This window comes from Dipodomys merriami, unplaced genomic scaffold (genome assembly GCF_024711535.1).
Source record: "Dipodomys merriami isolate MVZ:Mamm:240054 unplaced genomic scaffold, mDipMer1.0.p SCAF_319, whole genome shotgun sequence".
NCBI classification, from domain to species: Eukaryota; Metazoa; Chordata; class Mammalia; order Rodentia; family Heteromyidae; genus Dipodomys; species Dipodomys merriami.
In genome coordinates this window covers 616,478-638,051 of record NW_027204704.1, presented here as the reverse complement: position 1 = coordinate 638,051, position 21,574 = coordinate 616,478, and the positions used below count along the sequence as shown (strand labels likewise).

Below are 21,574 nucleotides of genomic sequence, written 5' to 3'. Positions count from 1 at the left end.
TCTGAAGAAGAAAGAAGGATGGCCAATAGACACATGAAGAAATGTTCAACATCCCTAGCCATAAAAGAAATGCAAATCAAAACAACATTGAGATATCACCTCACTCCAGTTAGAACAGCAAAAATCAAGAACTCTAACAACAACAGATGCTGGAGGGGATGTGGACAGAAAGGAACCTTACTTCATTGTTGGTGGGAATGTAAACTTGTTCAACCACTTTGGAAAGCAGTATGGAGGTTCCTCAAAAGACTTCACATAGATCTCCCCTATGATCCAGCAATCGCACTTTTGGGCATTTACCCAAATGTTTACAAACAAGACCACACTAAAGCTACCAGCACAACTATGTTTATTCCAGCATTATTTACCATAGCTAAGATATGGAACCAACCCAGATGCCCCTCAGTAGATGAATGGATCAAGAAAATGTGGTATATATACACAATGGAATTCTATGCCTCCATCAGAAAGAATGACATTTCCCCATTTGTTAGGAAATGGAAAGGTTTGGAAAAAATTATATTAAGTGAAGTAAGCCAGGCCCAAAGAAGCATAGGTCCCATGGTTTCCCTTATTTGCAATATCTAGTATAGGTATGAGTCAAGTGGAAAAGGTCAGATAATGTGATGTTAGGAAAATGAACCCTTAAATATGTATTTTAATGTTTTCGTTTCTTTCATGCATGTGTTTCTAATGCATTTACAAGATTATTTCTTTGTTGCTTTGTATGTCCCTCCCCCACAGTGTAACCCCCGCTTTCAGTATATTTGATGTCAGTATAACATGTGGAGGAGATGGGGACAAACAAGTCGTTTAAGGATTCAGGTGGACCTGTTGCAACAATGAGAAGTACAAAATGTCATGTCAAAACCAGCCTTACAATGTCAGTGTGGGGGGGGGGAGGGGGGTATAATAGGGTGAGGGGAGGGGGGTAAAATTGGGTGGGGGGAGGGGGGAGGCGGGGAAGGGAAGTGAAGGGTAAACAAACGAGGAGGCTGCAATGCTTGGTAAGAAACGTATGCATTATCCTGCCCATGTAATTGTAGCCCCTCTGTACAGTATGTTCTCAAATAAAATAAAATACAATTAAAAAAAAAAAGAATTACATAGGAATATGGTCTAGCACTTCTATTTCTAGATTTATACCAATGGAAGTGAAAGCAGGGACTAGAACAAATATTTGGAGAATCACTACACAACAACTACTCACAATAACCAAAAGACAGAAGCCTGGAAAGAATAGATAAATGTGTTTAACAGGAAGAAAACTTTAATACATTTTACAGCAGGGATAAATCTTGAATACAATAAGCTAAATAAAATACACCAGGCATCAAGTATCAGCCATGCTATGATTTCCCTTACTGCTCTTCCATGGATCAACAAACTCACAGACCCAGTAACTATAATGGTTCCAAAGACTGGTAGGAGCTGTGTATTTAATGATTTTTACAGCTTCATTTATGGAAGGTAAAAAATGCTGTAGATGGATGGAAGGCATAACCATAAAACAATGTGGCCATATGTAATGAATGGTTAATGTAGCCAAAAAGGATGGAATATACCTATACTCTCTGAATTTGGGATTACCAGCCAGCCTAGGCTACATAAAATTTCAAGAGCAAGCTAGACTGCATAGCAAGACCTGTCTTCAAAGGGAATACGGAAAAATCAAACCATAAGAAAAATGTCAATTCTAAGAGCCAATGCAGCAAAGGAAAATTTGTAAGAAAAACTAGTTCCCAGACACAGCATTCGAAGAAAAGTAAAAAGTGAGAGACAGATGGAGGAAAGACAGGCTGGGAGAAAAAAAATACAGAAAGAAAAATAGATACATAAAGAAAAATACAAATAAGCAAAGCTAGAGAGCAGAAAACAAAGATTGAAACAAAATAGTAGGGGGAGGGGGGAATCTTGTGAGGACACCTTAGAAAAAATAGAGGGATTTCTAGAAAAATCATAGACCGTATCATCGCCTATAGCCTAAGTTTCAAGTAAGAAAATGACCATGAAGCAGTCCAATAAGGTATGAAGAGTAATTTAAGTACATATTGCTTACTTACTCAGTCCTCTAAAACATTCAAAGGTGTGTGTGACCAAAGACTTCATTAAGATAGTTCAATGTTACTTATGAGGATGGGATCTCTGACAAGTTGCTAGGGAACCTTCATCTTCCATTAGATATCACCTCCTCTAGGTTACTGAATCACGTAACAGTGTGAATACTTTTTCTTACATAAGAAAAACTAGAAACAAGGTGAAGCAAATCTGCACTTAACATAGACAGAATGTCAGATTTTATAATATGCTAAACCTAATAGCCATCTTTATGTGATTTATGAACATGTTCCTGAAGCTGGATCTGTTTTTCTGTTTTTAAATCTTGGACACTTTTAAGTTCATAAGATGGAATGTAATACAAAATGAGAAATAAAATGCAACTCACCAGAGAGTCTTTCATTCTTTCTTGCTGTTGACAATGAACAGAAGATGCAGGAAGCATGGCTGGGAGAGAAGGCAAATGAGGTAGTCAGGAAAGAACCTGTGTAATTTTACTGAAATTTTCCTGCTCGAAACATTATACATGGGAGGAAAGGCCTTCTTATGGGAGAAGAATCTTTTATGTCTCAAGTAAAGCATCAAACTCTCCACTAAAGACAAATCCACAGTCCTTAGTTGCTAGATACTGTTAGCCCAATAAGCTTCTTTCCCATAGCTAAGCATGCTCCTTCCCTTTTCCACAGCTTGGCATGCTCCCTTCCTGGTCAACACTAGGCAGTTAATAATCAGCCTCCCGTGCCGGGCGCTGGTGGCTCACGCCTGTAATCCTAGCTACTCAGGAGGCTGAGATCTGAGGATCGTGGTTCAAAGCCAGCCCGGGCAGGAGAAACCGTGAGACTCCTATCTCCAATAAACCACCAGAAAACTGGAAGTGGCGCTGTAGCTCAAGTGGTAGAGCGCTTGCCTTGAGCTGAAGAGCTGAGAGACAGCGCCCAGGCCCAGAGTTCAAGCCCCATGACCGACAAAAAAAAAAAAAATAATCAGCCTCCCTCCAAGCCCCCTTTATCTTGAGATGGCACTCTTCTGGGGTAGCTACTACGATATAGGGCAGCAAGAACTCCCTAGAGTGACCTTAAGGTCTGGGCAGCTGCAGAGCCCCTTATCTACTATTTGGGTAAGCAGCCATAAATCCTAGTCCACCATGATGGATCCCTTGGTCCACATGTCCACACTGGGGTTTCCACCTCCTAGCCCCGAGTTTTATAGGTCACCGCAAACAATAGCCGGCACTTCTTCTCATTCTTCACTTGTGAGAAGGGGTCTTGCCAGTTCCACTGCTGTCAATAATACTTTCTTTGTTCTTTGTACCTGGATGTTTGCATGGTTCTCTTGCAAAGTCTAATATACCCTAACAGATAGTACAAAAGCAATTCATTTCTCCATTAATGTACATACAGAATTAATAAAAACTGATGTTCCTACAAAAATAATTGAATAATCAAAAAGTCACATCTTCACTAAAACTAGCCATTACTCAAATACACTTAGAGATGTATGATCTATTATTCTACTAAAGCAAAGATATCCTAGGACTCCACTGAGCATTTGTATTCTAACATTCATTTACATATTTAAACACCATGGAGAACACGAATATTGTAACTCAGTATTTTTCACCTAAATTTATAGAGGGAAAATGTACACAACAATGATAATTGTCAAATGGCACATTTCCTTGTATCCAAATACTCAGAGCGCCCTCATGAGGGCAGAGAATCAAGGACAGTTCTGATTCCTGGAGAGTTGTCAGATTGTCTGAAGAACTCTTGGGCTTTCAGTGACCTTGAAGGTAAATTTAAAAAGCTTAGGGAGAGGCACTGGTGGCTCATGCATGTAAACCTAGCTGAATCAGGAGGCTGAGATCTAAGGATCATGGTTCAAAGACAGCCTGGGAAGGAAAGCAAGTGGAATCTTATCTACAATCGACTACCCAAAACCTGGATATGGAGCTGTGGCTCAAGTGGTAGAGCACGAGTTTTTTTTTGTTTTTTGTTTTGTTTTGTTTTGTTTTTTTTGTCGGTCGTGGGGCTTGAACTCTGGGCCTGGGCGCTGTCCTTCAGCTCGTCAGTTCAAGGCGAGCACTCTACCACTTGAGCTACAGCACCATTTCCGGTTTTCTGGTGGTTTATTGGAGATAAGAGTCTCACAATCTTTTCTGCCCGGGCTGGCTTTGAACAGTGATCCTCAGATCTCAGCCTCCTGAGTAGCTAGGATTACAGGCGTGAGCCACCAGCACCCGGTAGAGCACGAGTTTTGAGCCAAAAAACTCAGGGGCATCACCCAGATTTGAGTTCAAACCCTAGGAATCACACACACACACACACACACACACACACACACACACACACGATAGATCTGTCAGACAGTGACTCTCATTTACATGCCTATGTCCCTTCAATGCACTTCCATGGAGACTGAAGGAATGCTGGGGAAGAGGGATATACTCAGTGAAGTCAGTATGTGGACAGAGAAGAACAGACAGCAATGAAGGAGTGATGCTTCCTCAAGGTTTCCAGGGAGTCCATGAAATGATTATATGTAAGGTGTATGATGTTCCAGGGGATCAGCAGCAGAAGCAAAGTATAACGGGGTGATATGGGGTTCTGTGCAAACCTGAACTTGGAGAGCCTTGAGTTGCAGTGAACAATCTCCTCCTGCTGCCCTAATCCATTTGGTCATCCCTCTATTTTGCTTTCTCCTCTAAAGAAAGCCACAGGTGTTGAGGGCTGAGGAGCAGAGCCATGGAAATGGTAAAAGGGTCAGAGGGCATTGCTCAATGGGCATCATTGGCACCCACCAAGGCAGCAGTGGTTCTGAATCTACACCAGCCATGCTTCATGGCCTGCATGCAGAGGCCAAGAGAACAGAGACCATAGGAAAAAATTGTGCATGTGTGCCAATTCTGGGGCTTGAAGTCAAGGTCTGGGCCCCCTCCTTGATCTTTTGTTTAAGTCTAGTGATCTACCACTTGAGTGACACCTCCATTTCTGGCTTTTCAAAAGGTGGTTAATTGGAGATAAGGGCCTCACAGACTTTCCTGCCCAGGCTGGCTTTAAACCTTGACTATCAGATCTCAGCTGCCTGAGTAGCTAGGATTATAGACGTGAACCACTGTTCCCTGGCTTAGGAAGGAATCTTAATCACACTCAATCCTCTAAGTATTGATTAGTGGTATGTACTGTCACTTCTGCACAATGCAGGAATTTTTTTTCTGGTCCTGGGGTTTAAAATCTTGATCTGGGTGCTATCCATGAGTTTTTGTTCTCAAGGCTAGCACTCTACCACTTGAGCCAAAAAGCTCCACTTCCAGTTTTACAGTGGTTCATTGGAACTAAGAGTCTCACAGGGACTTTCCTGCCCAAGCTGGATTTGAACTGTGATCCTCAGATATCAGCCTCCTTAGTAGTGAGGATTACAGGCATGAGCAACTGGTGCCCAGCTAATGAAAGAATTCTGGAGACAGTAAGTAAGTGAGGAAAAATGACTGCTGTTAAAAGGTAGAGCCTGTCACAGGGCTCACACAGGAGCTACGATTACAGACATGAACCATGGGTACCTGACATGACATGTGTATTCTTGTTTTGGATGTAAGCATATTTGTTTTGGTAAAATGTACCTTTCTCATTGGTGGCTTAGGCCTGTTTCTTAGCTACTCAACTAATTACCAAAAGGCCAGCAATGGAGCTTAGACTCAAGTGGTAGAGCATTAACCTTGGGCAAAAAAACAAAACAAAACAAAAACAAACAAAAAAAAAACAGCTTAGGGAGAGTACTCAGGCCTGGAGTTCAAGCCCCAGGACCATTAGACACAGACACACAGAAACACAAAATAACAATACTTCAAATGTACTCAGAACATCACTATTCTACAAACAGAAAAACTTGGGCTCAAAAAAAAAAATGGCTGGGAGCTGGTACCTCATACCTGTGATCCTAGCTACCCAGCAAGCTGAGATCTGAAGATTACAATTCAAAGACAACCTGGGCAGGAAAGTCCATTAAGACTCTTATCTTCAATTAACCACCAGAAAACCAGAAATGGAGCTATGGCTCTAGTGGTAGAGTAGCAGTCTGGAGCCAAAGAGCCCAGGAACAGTGTTCAGATACTGAGTTCAAGCTTGGCCAGTGGTGAGCAGAAGAGCCACAAGCAGGCACATCTCCTTCAGTGAAAGGCCCTCTGGCAATCCATAAATCCAGCTAGGTCCTGCTGATCTTGTTTACTGGATTAGTTGACTGAATAACTCTATATACAACATCCCCCCTGTGACTTACAGAGCTGCTCTGGAAGGCCCCAAGGTCTGACCGATGTGGACCCCAGGGGAGGGTTAACAACTGTTGTCTAAGCCACTCAGCTTGCAAAGATGATCAGTTCTGCCCTTTCCATTGGGCAGAGCCACTCTACACCCAGCTTTGACCCTGTTCTGCATCTTGCAGGCTCCATTCAAGGCAAAAAGTTCTGGCAATTTTAGGAACATCCATTATCTCAGAATTTAAAAGCTGGGTGCCAGTGGCTCACATACACCTGTAATCCTAGCTATTCAGGAGCCTCAGATCTAAGGATCACGTTTCAAAGTCAGCTCAGGTCAGGCAAGAAAGTTCATGAGAGTTTTCAGGGGTTTTTTTGTTGTTGTTTGTGGAGTTTGAACTCAGGGCCTGGTTGCTGTACCCACCAGAACTCCTATTCCTCAGGGCAAGTGGTCTACCACTTTAAATCACAGTAGGTTGCTAATTGGAGATAAAAGCCCTGCTCTGGCTGGCTTTGAACCTCAACATCAGATATCAAGCCTTTTGAGTAGCTAGGATTACAGTGTGAGCCACTTGAGCCTGGCCTAAAAAAACCAAAATGGAGGCATGGCTCAAGTAGTAGCATCAGCCTTATCTTGAATACAAAAGGAAGAACTCACTCACAGAGGCTGAGTTCCAGCCACAGTATCAGCATGTGTACACATGCCTGCAGGTGCATACATACACACACACACACATAGTAGTTTAAGAGTGCTTAAAAAAAACCAACAATGAAGCTGGGTGCTGGTGGCTCATGCCTGTAATCCTAGCTACTCAGGAGGCTGAGATCTGAGGATCATAGTTCAAAGCCAACCCAGGCAGAAAAGTCTGTGAGACTCCTATCTCCAATAAGCCACTCAGAAAACTCAAAGTGGCACTGTGGCTCAGGTGGTAGAGTGCTAGCCTTAAGCTGAAGAGCTTAGGGACAGAGCCCAGGCCCAAGCCCCATAACCAACAAAACATAACAAAACAAAACCCAACAATGACAAATTATAGGTGAGTTGTGAGAGAACAAGTAAGGTAAATCTGGAGGCAAATGAAGCTGACATCTGTGATGGTTAAATCTTGAGGATGAACTTAATTGAGATCGATTGGTTTAGATGCATCCAGCTGATGAGTAAAGCATGCCTTTGTGTGTGGGGGGGGGTTGGGCTGGATATCAGATTAACTGAATCTCTCCTGCATATAGGTCACACCATTCCATAGGCAGGCTTGCCATATGAAATTAAAGTAGGGTGGGGGAGAGAATACTGCAATGCAGGCAGGCATTCTCTTTCCCACTCTTACCCCTTCCCCTAACTCCCTGGCTACCATGAGTTGTTCTGCTTTGCCAAGATTGCCTCTGACATGAAGCAAAAGAAATCCTTTTTCCTTTAGGTTATTTCTGTCAAGTATTTTGTCGCAGCAACAACAAACTATATTACTAACACAAAACCCTATCTTTTCTACTTTTGTCTCTTACTTTTTCGCTAGTCTTGGGGCTTGAACTCAGAGCCTGAGCACTGTCCATGAGCCTCTTTGTGTTCAATGAAGGCTAGTGCTTTGGGGCTGGGAAGGTTGTTCAGTGGTACAGCACTTGCCTTGCATGCATGAGGCCCTGGGTTCGATTCCTCAGCACCACATAAGCAAAAAAGAAAAAAGCCAGAAGTGGCGCTGGGACCCAAGTGGTAGAGTGCTAGCCTTGAGCTGAAGAGCTGAGGGACAGCGCCCAGGCCCCAGGACCAGACCCCACACACACAAAAAAAGGCTAGTACTTTACCACTTGAGCCACAGTTCCACTTCCAATCTTTTCTGAGTAGTTTGAGATAAAAATCTTGGCAGGTACTTGTGGCTCACGCCTGTAAATCTAGCCACTCAGGAGGCTGAGATCTGAGGATCAAGGTTCAAAGCCAGCCCAGGTAGGAAAGTCCTTGAGACTCTTATCTCCAATAAGCCACTAGAAAACCGGAAGTGGCGCTGTGGCTCAAGTGGTAAAGCGCTCAGCCTTGAGCTGAAGAGTGCAGGACAGCGCCCAAGTCCAGAGTTCAAGCCCCATGACTGACAACAACAACAAAAAAATCTTAGACTTTCCTGTACTGGCTGGTTTGAACTATCATCTTCAGATGTTAGCCCCCTGAGTAACTAGGATTTCTGGCTCCAGACACTGATACCTGGCCAACTTCCACCTCTACCTCTTCCTCTTGGTTCTTCTTCCTCTATCCTCACCTCCCTCCTCCTTCCCACCATGCTAAAAATGTACAGAATACCACTGAATGAGATACTCAGCCCAAGGTTGCCATCTTCACTCAAATGAACTATAAAGCTGACTTTAATGGGTGAACTTGGTAATAAATTATCCTAGTCTTACAGACCTGGCCACTGGAACACAGAACAAATGATTGGCCAGGGCCAAGATCATAAAACTTGAATCTTGGCCATACAAACATCTCAATCCAAATTCAATAGTGAACATGAGACTCGAACGCAGGCACTCTCCTCACCAGACAGGGCCATGTTCTTAATCACACCTGTGGGTGTTGATTCCTTGGTACAGGAATATGATGGGATGACAAAGGCCACACACAAATGGAGTATTATTTGAGGGTGAGCTTTGCTAAAAGATAAAAGTCCCAGCTCTGGCATTTACTAACTCATGACATCATAGACAAGTCATTTTAATTTTTTTGCCTCTGTTTCTACATCTGTAAAATGGAGATAATCCGAGCCCCTTCCCTCATAGAAGAGCAGGTCTCCAGCAAGGTGCAGGGGCTCCTGCCTGTAATCCTAACTACTCAGGAGGCTGAGATCGGAGGATTGAGGTTCAAGGCTAATGAGCAGCAAAGTCTGTGAGACTCTCATCTCTAATTAATCACCAGAAAACCAAAAGTAGTGCAGTGGATCGAAGTGGTAGAGAACTAGCCTTAAGCAGAAGAGCTCAGGGTCAGTGCCCAGGCACTGAGTTTAAGCCTGATAACCAAAAACAACAACAACAAAAAAGAGCAGGCCGGGAGCTGGTGGCTCATGCCTGTAATCCTAGCTACTCAGGAGGCTGAGATCTGAGATCTGAGGATCACGGTTCAAAGCCAGCCCGGGCAGGAAAGTTCATGAGACTCTTATCTCCAATAAACCACTAGAAAACCAGAAGTGGTGCTGTGGCTCAAGTGGGTAGAGCGCTCGCCTTAAGCTGAAGATCACAAGGACAGCGCCCAAGCCCCATGACTGACAAAAAAAAAAAAAAGAGAGAGCAGGTTCCACTCATGAGTTTAAGATAGTATGTTAAGTTCAAAGCCAGCCATGGCAGCTAAATCTGAGAGATTAATCTCCAATTAACCTGCAAAAAGCCAGAAGTATAAGTGTGGCTCAAATAATAGACCACCAGTTCCAAGCAACCACCCACTGCCTTTGTTCCAACTTGGCACAGGCCCAGCACAAATGGTCCAACAACAGATATTTGGTGGTGAGAAACTGATGAGTGAACTTTACACCTCCTGCCAACCCTTCTTGTCCAGCCCCTCTCTGGCTGCAATGTTAATTATTCTCTCATTGTGTGAAAATAAGTATAGCATAAAACATGCTATACAAACCAAGTAGAAGTATACACTTCAGTGGCTTTAAGTACAGTCACATTTCAAGCAACCTCACTGATACCAACTTCTAGAACTTTCTCAGTATCCCAAACTGAAATTGGGTACCTATTAATTAGCAGCACCCATCCATGCCTTTTCCCAGCCTCTGGAAGCCCACCATTCTACTTCCTGAGGTTGAGATGAGAGGATTGCAGTTCAAAGCCAGCCTGGGCAGGCAAGTCTGACACTCTTACCTCCAATTAACAAGAAAAAAAATCAAAAACATAAAACAGAAATAGAGATGGGGCTCATCTGGTAGAGCACCAATTGTGAGGGGAAAAAAAACAATAAAAAATATGAGGTGGGGCTGGGGATTTAGCTCTTGGAGAAGTCTGTCCTGATAAGTACAAGGTCCTGAGTTCCATCCCCACCTCTGACGTGATAACAACAATAACAACAACAAGTAGTACACAAACTATTTATGCCCAGAGGCAAGCTTTATGATAAAAGATAATCACTACCTCATCCTTCTTTACAAATATGAGCTGGGACCTGCTGGCTCATACCTGTAATCCTTGCTGCTGCTACTCAGGATGCTGGGGATCACAGTTCAAAGCCAGCCTGGGCACAAAACTCCATGAAATTCTATCTTCAGTAAATTACTCAGAAAAAGCTGGAAATAGAGCTGTGGCTCAGTGGTAGCCTTGAGAAAAAGACTCTCATGGATATTTCCCTAGTTCCTGAGTTCAACCCCAGCATCAACAACAACAAAATAGAATATGAGGTCCTGTGTTTAGGCAACTACACAAGCACGTACAGACACACAGACACAGACACACAGCATAGTGCCAGCCCCAACCTGACCAACTAAATCCAAGTCTCTGGGGCTGCCTCCAGGTGGTTTTTGCATTTTAGCCAGCTAAGCCAGGTGCTGGTGGCCCACATCTGTTATCCTAGCTATTCAGGAGAGGCCGAGATCTGAAAATCATGGGTCAAACCAGTCTGGGCAGGAAAGTTCATGAGACTCTTACCTCCAATGAGCCACCTAAAAACCTAGAATTAGAGCTGTAGCTCAAGTGGTAGAACTGAGCAAAAAAGCTCAGTTTATAGTACCCAGGCCATGATTTCAAGCCACAGCTGGCACTATAAAGTACAGAAAGACCCACTAGTTAGTAGGCAAAGGAGCACAACTGCATTCACTCCAACACCAGTCTCTCCATGGCTCATATAGGTGGAAAAGAGAGTGCGTTTATTTGTGCCAGTGCTGGAGCTTGAAGTCTGGGTCTGTGTGCTCTCTCATAACCTTTTCTCTCTAGGCTGATGCTCTTACCACTTTAGCCGCAGCTCACTTGCAAGGAAATGAAAGTTAAATTAAAAGGCTGTACATGCCCAATAATTAGATAGCCTTGGGCACAAGTCCAGGAAGGCCAATGGTAATCTAGCTCATGGTAGGGATCTTAAACAAGTTCAAGCCCCACAGAACCCTAGTTTCCTTATAGGTTTCTGGAATGAGAGTCCTACTAGCACCTAGAATTGCCAGCCATAGCACAGAGTAACTTTGTGTTTCAGTTCTGTTTTATTTTGGGGACTGGTCCTAGGGCTTAAACTCAGGGCCTGGATCCTGTCCCTGAGCTTCTGTGCTCCTATCATTTGAGCCATAGATCCACTTTGTGGCTTTTTGGTAGTTAATAGGAGAGCAAAGTTTCAGACTTTTCTGCCAAGGCTGTTTTTGAATCATGAGCTTAGTTCTCAGCCTCCTGAGTAGCTAGGATTACAGGCATGAGCTACTGGTGCCCAGCTAACTAACTATATTCCTTTATTAACTAGCACTCTGGTAATCCATAAGGCCAGAGCCCACTGAGAGACCCTGGAGCTAGGCTCATACCTAGGACCCATCACCCTGAAGTGGGGGTGAGCTTCTCTAGAGGCTCCTGAACCTCCCCTGCTGCCAGCTCCATTCCTCCAGGATAAGGCCAGATCTGCTAATCATCCCTGCTGAGGAGAGCTTAACCCTGCCTGCAGGCCCTGGGCTAGAATTAGTAGCTCTGGAGCTTAACCCTGCCTGCTGGCTCTGGGCTAGTGTTAGCAGCCCTGGTTACCAGCTTTCCTCCAGTTCCCATATGAAGTTGGGAAAGAGGAGAGGTCTCAAAGAGAGATCCGGGCTAGGTTATCTGTGGCTCACCTCCTTTCCCCACTCCACTGCACATGCTACAGAGGCTCCCTCCATTCCCAGTTCCATTGTGGTTGTTAGGAAGCAACAGTTTCATTTAAGTCTTTGTCTTTCTGACTCTGACACATGTATGAAAGGCAGAGGGTCCGGCATATGCAAAATACAGAAGACACACAACTCACACAATTCAAACACTGACAAGGGCAATTAACTGCTACAGGACATACTTCTAGCTGCCAAGTTAACCTCAAGGTATTAACTAGAGCATTTGCTAATCTCCATTTGATTAGCCCTGTGGCAAAGAGCCCTCTGTACTCAACACACCAGAATGGCCAGAGACCAGCCAGAGACTGAGGAGAAAGGAAAAGCATCAACCTCAAAAATTCAGTGGTAGAGGGCTTGTCTTGCATGCATGAGGCCCTGGGTTCCATTCCTCAGCACCACATAAGCAAAAAGAAAAAGGCTGGAAATGGCGCTGTGGCTCATGTGGTAGAGTGCTAGCCTTGAGCTGAAGAGCTGAGGGACAGCACCCAGGCCCAGAGTTCAGGCCCCACGACAGGACCCCCCCCCAACAAAAAAAAATTCAGCCTCTTCCTTTGAGTCCAGCCAACAGTCAGTCAAGTCAGATCCTGATACACAAATTACCCACTTCTTATGGGACCAGGAAAAATCCCATAAGCAAATCTGAAATGCCCCACTATAGGAAGCAATTTAAGTATCCATAGACTTGCTAGGAGATAAGGGAGTTGGAATGATGTGAGGGAGCAGTCAAAGCCAGGTGCCAATGGTTCACACATGCCATCCTAGCTACTCAGAAGGCTGAAATATGAGAATCCTTGTTCTAAGCCAGTGAAATCTGTACGACTTATCTCCAATGAACCACCAAAAAGCCAGAAGTGGAGCTGTGGATCAGGCGGCAGAGCACGGGCCATGAGTGAAAAACACTAAAGGACAGCACCCAGGTCCTGAGTTCAAGTCCCAGGATCTGAACACACACACACACACACAGAAAAATGCAAATTTAGCCTAATGCATGTACACAGGTACAGGTACATGATTAAGTTTCAAAAAGGCAATAACAAAAATGATCACAGTTTGAAATGCAAAAAATACCAAGTCCCGTCAATTCAGAGGAGAGGAGGAAGGCATGTGGCATTCTACCCTCAAGGAATTGTGCTTTGGGACATTTTGGGGGATCCCTCCACCAGGACACTTCCATACTCCTGGAGAGTTAAAGGTGGCAAGTTCCTCAGGAACCAGAAACTCACCTTTCACCCTATCCAAGGCACCTGAAGCTCCAAGAGGTTCTCTGCACTCACTCCCCAAGGAATCCACAGGATCTGAGAAAAAAATAGGAATGGGGAAAGCCAAATAGGGAGAGGGGAGCAGGGAGGCCCAGGGGCCCCTGTGCAAATGGTAAAATGAAAAAGGGACTGACCTGAGCAGAAACAACAGGATCAGGTGAGGTGGGGGTGGGGATGAGGGAGGAGAGCAGAGATGAGGAGGGAACCAGTCCTACAGAAGGCATCACACCCTGGGATACAGGGTTCTCTCCAGATAGAGAACATTGGATGAGGTCAGGGGACGAGAGAGGGCAACAGAAAGGAGGACTGACTGTAAAGCATGGAAATTTGAAATAAGAGTCCCAGACTGGGGCACCAAGGGCCCTGGGTTCTAATTCTGACTCAATTGAGTAGACACATTTTCATCCTTGGAAACTCAATTTGCCCCATCTGGGGAAAAAAAGCAGGAAAAAGTGCAGATGTTCCCCCTGCTGCCTCTGAGGACTCCGACAGGAGGAGAAGGAGCAAGAAGGGGCAGTAGAAAAGTATTTGGAGAAGGGGGGGCGCAGCATTCCATGCCATACCGGACCGAGGCACTCACCTGCCCGCAGCTAGAACCAGCACTTTTTCTGAACCCCCACGGGTGCCACCGAGCTGCCTCTCACGGTCCAAAGCCCATGGCCCCACATTGGGCAGGAAGACCAGGGCCACCAGTACCACCGCCTGAAAAAGCCCCTTCAGAGCCCGGCAGCCCTGCTCCGCACTAGCTGTGTTGTGAGCTATCCCTGAAGCCACATTCTGGAATATGAAATACTGGAGTCTTTATTACACAGTTAACAGGCTGCAGGCCGCCCGTTGTTACAAAGGCCCACAGCCCCCCAAATACACATAACCCAGCTAGCAAACATGCTAAAGAGGAAAGAAATAAAACCAATACCAACAAGGCAATTCAGCTTCCATGGAGATCTGAATTACCATGGCATGATGACCAGAGATGAGACAGGACCCAGCACTCCACTAGGGAGACACACGTGGCAAGACTTAAGCTGGTCCGGGCCTAAAAAGATCAGAGCACGGGCAGATCCACCGGAAATTCGCAGTCCCAGCCATTAGACTGACAGGTTCAATAACCTATCAGCCAAGTGCTCACCCCAGGGATCCGGACACGCCCACCACCTGGCCTAAAAAGATCCGAGCACGGGCAGATCCACCGGAAATTCCCAGTCCCAGGCATTGGACTGACAGGTTCAATAACCTATCAGCCAAGTGCCCACCCCTGCCTCCAGGGATCCGGGCACGCCTCTCATCTGGGAGGCTGGTTTTCCTCCCCCAGCATGAAGATTAGATTCCAGACACTACAATCACCATGTGGCCAATATGGGCAGTCAGACCTGACCGTGTGTCCACGTGGTGGCAGCGGCAACAACTAACCAAACCCAAGACAGCAATGGCGCTGTCCACACTCTGACTCTATAGCATTTCCACCGCTGCCTGACTAGCAAGCTGGGCCATACCACTGAGTCACAGCTGCAGGGTAAGTTGGTGCCGCCAATGCAAGTGTTGGGCACTGTGAAGCCACCACAGACCCATGATTCCCTATTCTACACTTGCTAGCAAATGCTTGTATCACTCGCCTCCACCTTCGCGTGGAGATTCAAGTCTATCTGGGTGCCAACTATGGGTCCAACATTAGAGGTCCTGTTATACCGAAATTCGGGGACCCCCAGAAGACCACCAGAGACCACGATCAATGCAAGCAACAAAGAGCCAGTTTATTGCAAGCTCGAGCTTGGTCCTCCGCGCACATGGTAACCAGTGATGCTAAGAGGCCCTGAGCATAGAATCAGGGCCGTTTTTATAGTATTGAACCAACAACTTTAAGGAACTTTTACATAAGAAATTACATGATTGGTTAACATTTACATTTAAAGCAAGCTAAACTGGGCAAATAATGATTGGTTGACCTTTACAGAAAAAATGTCCTTTGTCCATAGCTTGACCGAAAAAGGTTATGTCACACCGGGACCAACAGAATGCATGGCATGCCTTGCCCCGGGCTCTGAAGAATGGGTTGGTTAACAACTCTTAGTCCTAGGTGTGTGGGGGGCAACACCACTTGGGGGCTAACACCTGCCTTAAGCAAATGCCATCTATGGCTCCAAGAATTGTGCATGGCTTTCTGTCATAAATTCCTAGCATTGGGGCTAAAGTGGATCACGAGTCAAGTCGCAGAACTGAGATGGAGTGTTAAACAAAAATGGAGTTGCTTAGGTTTCTTAAAACATTATAATTCTTCCCTAGGGCTTTACTGCCTCAGCCTCCAGGAGGGGCGTTGCAGCTGTGGGGATAATTCTGAGGACTTTGCCCCCTTGGTCAGGGCTGTAAACCCTTTGAAGTCTTTTACTAAGCAACTCTAGGCTCCCAGGCTGACATTCCACTACTAAGTAACTAAAACCAGTCACAGTTAAAATCATACAAAAACCATACAATCATCCAGTACAAAGCAATTCATACAGAAGCAAAAATGGCTGTTAGGTGCTGTCATTATATATATATATATATATATATACATATATATATGATTTTTTGCGTTATTCAGTCCCTCTTCTGAAGCTGCGACCGTGCATCCTGCTCCTCGGTAGCTCCCTCACCCACTGGGCAGTGAGAAAGAGGCGGAGTTGGGTTGTTGGGAGCTAATTGGTGCTCCCTGGGCATTGGTGCTCCTGGTGCATTTTGGTGCAGTTGGAGTGCACTCCAGTCTGATCCCTGCCTCCTCTGCTGCTGCTAATGGTCACTGGAATCGAGTTCCTTGGGCTTTGGAGATAATGCTGGAGTCGCACCTTTGCTCAGCCCCCGGGGTCTGGGGCTCCCCTGAAGGCTTGGGTCACCTTGGTTCCAGTGCACATTCCTGGGGATGACACACAAGAGTTAATGAAATGGGGGGGAAGTAGTAGCTCATGCCTGTATGCCTAGCTACTCGGGAGGTCGCGATCTGAGGATCAATCTCTGAAGCCAGTCTGGCAGGAAGTCCATGAAAGTGTTATTTCCAATAAAGACTCAGAAAAAGCCAAAAGCAGGGCAGGGCTGTGGCTCAAGTGGTAGAGCACTAGCCTTAAGCACAATGAGGGTCAGGAGCAGGACCCAGGCCCTGGGGTCAACCCACAGGGCTGGCCAATAAAAGTAATCAAACTTCTGCTGTCTTTTCTGCCCTTCCTCATCAGCCTAGGGCTGGCTTTGTGTGCTCTACTCTGCCACAGTGCTGTTGCACCCAGAAAGCTTGCTCTTTCTCACCCGCACTGACCGACTCATTCTCCACTCGAAGTTGAATTTTTTTTGCGCAAGGCTGATATTCTACTGTTGAGTCCCACTTCTACTTCTGACTTTTTGGTATAATTGGGTTAAGAGCCCCAGAGATTTTTCTGCCTAGCCTGGCTTCAAGCCTCCATCCTCAGTTCTCAGCCCACTGAGAAGCTAGTATTATAAATGTGACCCATGGGTACCCAGCAAATTTGACTTTTATTTATTTATTTTTACTATTGTTTAACTATGGATGTGGAAACAAATAGTCGTTTTTTATATCTGGTTTATTTCACTTACAATATATAGATTCATTCATGTAGCATGGGTCCGAATGCCATTCCTTTTTAAGACTGAATAGTATTTCATTGGATGCATAGATCACATTTTGTTTATTCATCCATGGACATTTGGGTTGCTCCTACCTTTCCACTACTGTGAATGATGCAATGACTAATATTATAGTTCTTTTATATTGGGCACACTGCTGTAACAGAGTAGCCAGAGGAGCGGCTAGAACCCCAGGTGAACTGTGGGGACTCACCAGTACTTTTCCTTCACATTAACAATCCACAAGAATCCTTACAGCCTGCAAGGTCCATATGATATGACCGATTTACACCTTTTGCTTTTCTCCTAGTTAGGCTGATCTTGCTGTTTTCCTAACTAAATAAATACCCAAGAAGTTAACAAATCAGGCAGGGCCTTTGCAAACTTCTAGAAATTTCTTCTCTAAACATTTGTGTGGACCTGGATACTTGAAGGCTTCTGCTTATAACCCTAGCTACTCAGTAGGCTGAGATCTGAGGATACTTGTTAAAAGCCAGACTGGGCAGACAAAGTTGACAGACTCCTATCTCCAATAAACTAGCAAAACACCTCAAAGTGGAGGTTTGGCTCAAGTGGTAGAGGATCTGCCTTGCACGAAAAGCTAAGCAAGGGCATGAGACCTGGAGTTCAAGCCCCCTGGCATGCATACACACACACACACACACACACACACACACACACACACACACGTAAAAATAAACCTTTGTGTAGTTCTCTCCATTTTCTCAGGAACAGGAGCAGAAGTTCTATCTCAGCAACCCCTTCCCTTGCCTGCTGACCTAAAATATTCATTTTCTCACTAGTTCTTTGATTTCTCCACAGAGCAGGTCTCAGTTTGGGCCTCCCTCCTGAGGATGTGAGCTCCTAGGTCACAATCTATTCTATACCATCCTTATCTCTAGCAGCACCTGCTACTGTTTATTGAGAATAAACTAGAGCTCTTTCTGGACAGAAGAATTTTCAGAAAAGGTCCCCCTCTTCCCTGAGCCAAGCAGCCTAAGTAAAGCTGAGACCTGAAGATTTTAGCTCATATACTTCTCCACCTTGGGAAAGTAAACTGAGACCTTCCCCAGCTAGGTACATTGTAGCTATTGTATTCAGTAATTACTGCTTGAGCGAAGTATAGCAGTCGAAGTCATAAAAGGAAGGAAATTATTTAGTCTCTCTCCCCTTCACCTCTCTTCAACTAGCTTCCTAGAGTACTCTGAAGGAAATTGGATTTGAGGTGTGTTTTGTTTTCCTTTTATCTTCCCAGAGTCACTTTTTAATCAAAGTTGCAAACCAGGCCAGGCTTCCCCACAATACTTTAAGAACCCAGATTTAATCTCATGCACTTTCATCACTTTTTTTTTTTTTTTTGGTTCTGGTCATGGGGCCTGAACTCTGGGCCTGGGCGCTCTCCCTCAGCTCTTCAGCTCAAGGCTAGCGCTCTACCACTTGAAGCACAGTGCCACTTCAGCTTTTTTCTTTTTGCTTATGTGGTGCTGAGGAATGGAACCCAGGGCCTCATGCATGCAACGCAAGCACTCTACCACTGAGCCACCTTCCCAGCCCCTTTCATCGCTTTTGTAATATAGGATGCACCAAACAAGGGAATTTTATCCTCCTCCCAGAGACAAGACTACTTTCAGTGGGAAAACAGACCTGATCATTGACTGAAAGTAAATGAGAACTGATACTTTCAGACTGAGCCCTCCTATTGGGGCAGCCATGGGCATTAAATGAGATAATATATAGTAAAAGGTTGCCTGGCTGTGGTGGCTCACATATGTAATCCTATCTACTCAGGAAGCTGAAGTCTGAGGACTGGGGCTTGAACTCAGGGCCTGGGTCCTGTCCTTGAGCTTAAGGCTCTACCACCTGAGCCACAGCTTTTTTGAGTAGTGTATTGAAGATAAAAGTCTCATGGACTTTAGTGCCTGGGCTGGCTTTGAAACAGGATCCTCAAACCTCAGCCTCCTGAGTAATTAGGATAACAGTGTGAGCCATCAGCATTTGACTCACAATGACCCCTTTAAAGCCCTGCACTGTTGATCTTGCTATGGTTGCTTCACATATTTGTTTATTTACTTGGTTGTCACTGTGCTTCCTCAAATAGATGATTGGTTGTGACTTGGGTCAGCACCTTGTCAGCTTCTAGACTATTGTATTTGATGAATGGTAAGTCTCTCCTCCCGCTGTCCCCTTGCTACTTCTCTCTTTATTATTTTTGTGTGGTCCTGTGCCTTGAACTCAAGGTCTGGGTCCTGTCCCTGAGGTTTTATTGCTTAATGCTAGCACTCAACCTCATGAACCACAGCCCTCCATTCAGCTTTCTTGGTGGTTAACTGGAGATAAGAGTCTCAGACAGCCTATTCTGGTGGCTCCCACCTGTAATCCTAGCTACTCAGGAGGCAGAGATCTGAGAATCTGGGTTTAAAAGCCAGTAAAGGCAGGAAAGTTCGGGAGATTCTTATCTCCAGTCAATCACAGAAAGAGCCAGATGTGGCTATATGGCTCAAGTGATAGAGCGCAATTTTTAAGCAAAAGTTTAGGGACAGTGCCCACACCTAGAGTTTAAGGCCCAAGACTGGCAAAAAATAAAAAGGAAAGCAAGCAAGCAAGAAAGAAACTCATAGACATTTCTGCCCAGATTTGCTTCGAATAGTGATCCTCAGATCTCTGCCCCGCAAGTAGCTAGGATTACGAGCATGAGCCACCAACATCCACGTCCCTTTTTATTTAAGTATTTATTTTAACAAACTGTGGTCTGTGTCTTCAACCTTCCTGGTGGGATACAAAATTTCCTACCAGGTGTCCTTACTTTGGCTTTTTTAGGGATCTTCAGTGTTGATGCTATTTATTCTGGGACCTCAAGCTGATGAAGCCAAAGCCTTAGCCAAGGGTTTTGAAAAAAGAATAGATTCACCTAGAAGTGCTGGTTTATGGGTCAGTATTTAAAACACATTTTATTGTGTGTGTATGTGTGTGTGTGTGTGTGTGTGTGTGTGTGTGTGTGTGTGTGTGTGTGTGTGCGCATGCATGTGCGAGTGCTCTGATACTAGGGCTTGCTCTCTTGCTTAGCTTTTCTGCTCAAGTCTGGTATTTACCACTTAAGCCACACTTCCATTTCTGACTTTTTTTTTTTTTTTGGTCGGGTCGTGGGGCCTGAACTCTGGGCCTGGGCGCTGTCCCTCAGCTCTTCAGCTCAAGGCTAGCACTCTACTGCTTGAGCCACAGCACCACTTCCGGCTTTTTTCTTTTTGCTTATGTGGTGCTGAGGAATCGAACCCAGGGCCTCAGGCATGCAAGGCAAGCGCTTTACCACTAAGCCATCTTCTCAGCCCCCATTTCTGACTTTTTAAAACTTAATTGTCGGTAAGAATCTCACAAGCTTTTTTGCCCAGGCTGACTACAAACCAAGGTCTTTAGATCTCAGCCTCTTTAAGTTGCTTGAATGGCAGGCAGGAACCAGTGCCTGGCTTGTTCTTAATATTCTTTTTTTTTTTTTTTTTTTTTTTTTTGTCGGTCGTGGGTCTTGAACTCTGGGTCTGGTACTGTCCTTGCACTCTTCAGCTCAAGGCGAGTGCTCTACTGCTTGAACTACAGCGCCACTTCCATGTTTTTAATATTCTTTAACAAACTGATTCAAAGACTGGGTCTCCATTTTCCCATCTCATCATCACAAACCTTTAATCCCCATTCATTCTCTTCTCTATGAAGAAAGGATGATGATAATGGTGTGATTTCCAGGCTGGCACCAGACAGATCGGCTTAGCCAAAAGCAAAGCCCAAAAATCATAAGTATGAGACTTCTGGCAAAGATCCAGGAGAAAGGAGAAGGGATTGGAATGCAAGGGTTTAAGGACAATGTCTGTGAACTATGGAGGAAATGAAGGCTCAGAAGACGGAGGTGACCTCTCACAGTCCCAGTGGTGGCAGTGGAGTACAGGAGGAGCCTTAGTGCCCTGCGCCCCAGGACTTGGCATGCCTGCAGTGAGTGGGCATTCATCTAACTCCTTGGAGGTCTCCAAGAGGGCAGTGGCATTATCAGAAGCCCCAAGATCACTCATACTGTGGCAGATGTAAGAGGTAGCAGGCTCAGATTCCATACTGTCTATCCCTGGCTTATTTCCTTATGTTTGCCCTAGTCATCATAATAGCATTGCAGTAGATTCCTAGGACCAGAGACTGAGTGATTCATTCAAAATAGGAGGGAGTGACAATCAACACCAATGATAGCAAGGGAGTGAAAAGCCAGGGCAGGAAGCTAGGGGGGTTGGCGGGACTGAAAAATGGACAAGAAGAGAGCTGTAGCCAGGTGCTCGTTACTCACACCTGTAATTCTCACTACTCAGGAGGCTGAGATCAGAGAATGATGGTTTAACGTCAGCCTGGGAAGAAAAATCCAACAGACTCTTACGTCCAGTTACTCAAAAAAAAAACAACAACAACAACCTGGAAGTGGAGCTGTGTCTCAAGTGGTAGAGGGCTGTCTTGAGTGAAAAGTCAAGTGAGGTAGATGCTGGTGGTTCACACCTGTAATCTTAGCTACTCCAGAGGCTGAAATCTGAAGATCATGGTTCAAAGCCAACCTGAGCATGAAAGTTTGTGAGACTTCTTTT

At 45.1% G+C, this 21,574-nt stretch overlaps 1 protein-coding gene across 1 annotated transcript in view; it reads right to left on the bottom strand.

The window, feature by feature from the left end:
* The window catches only part of LOC138841395 (zinc finger protein 182-like), a 146,993-nt gene extending 125,932 nt beyond the window's left edge, over positions 1 to 21,061 (bottom strand). Inside the window, exons 1-2 of the mRNA XM_070042064.1 lie at positions 20,900 to 21,061; positions 13,945 to 14,141 (exon numbers count right to left, since the gene is read on the bottom strand). Coding sequence (XP_069898165.1) covers positions 13,945 to 14,141; positions 20,900 to 21,061 — 359 coding nt within the window. The remainder of the gene's footprint in view (positions 1 to 13,944; positions 14,142 to 20,899) is intronic.
* Between the last annotated feature and the right edge of the window lie 513 nt (positions 21,062 to 21,574).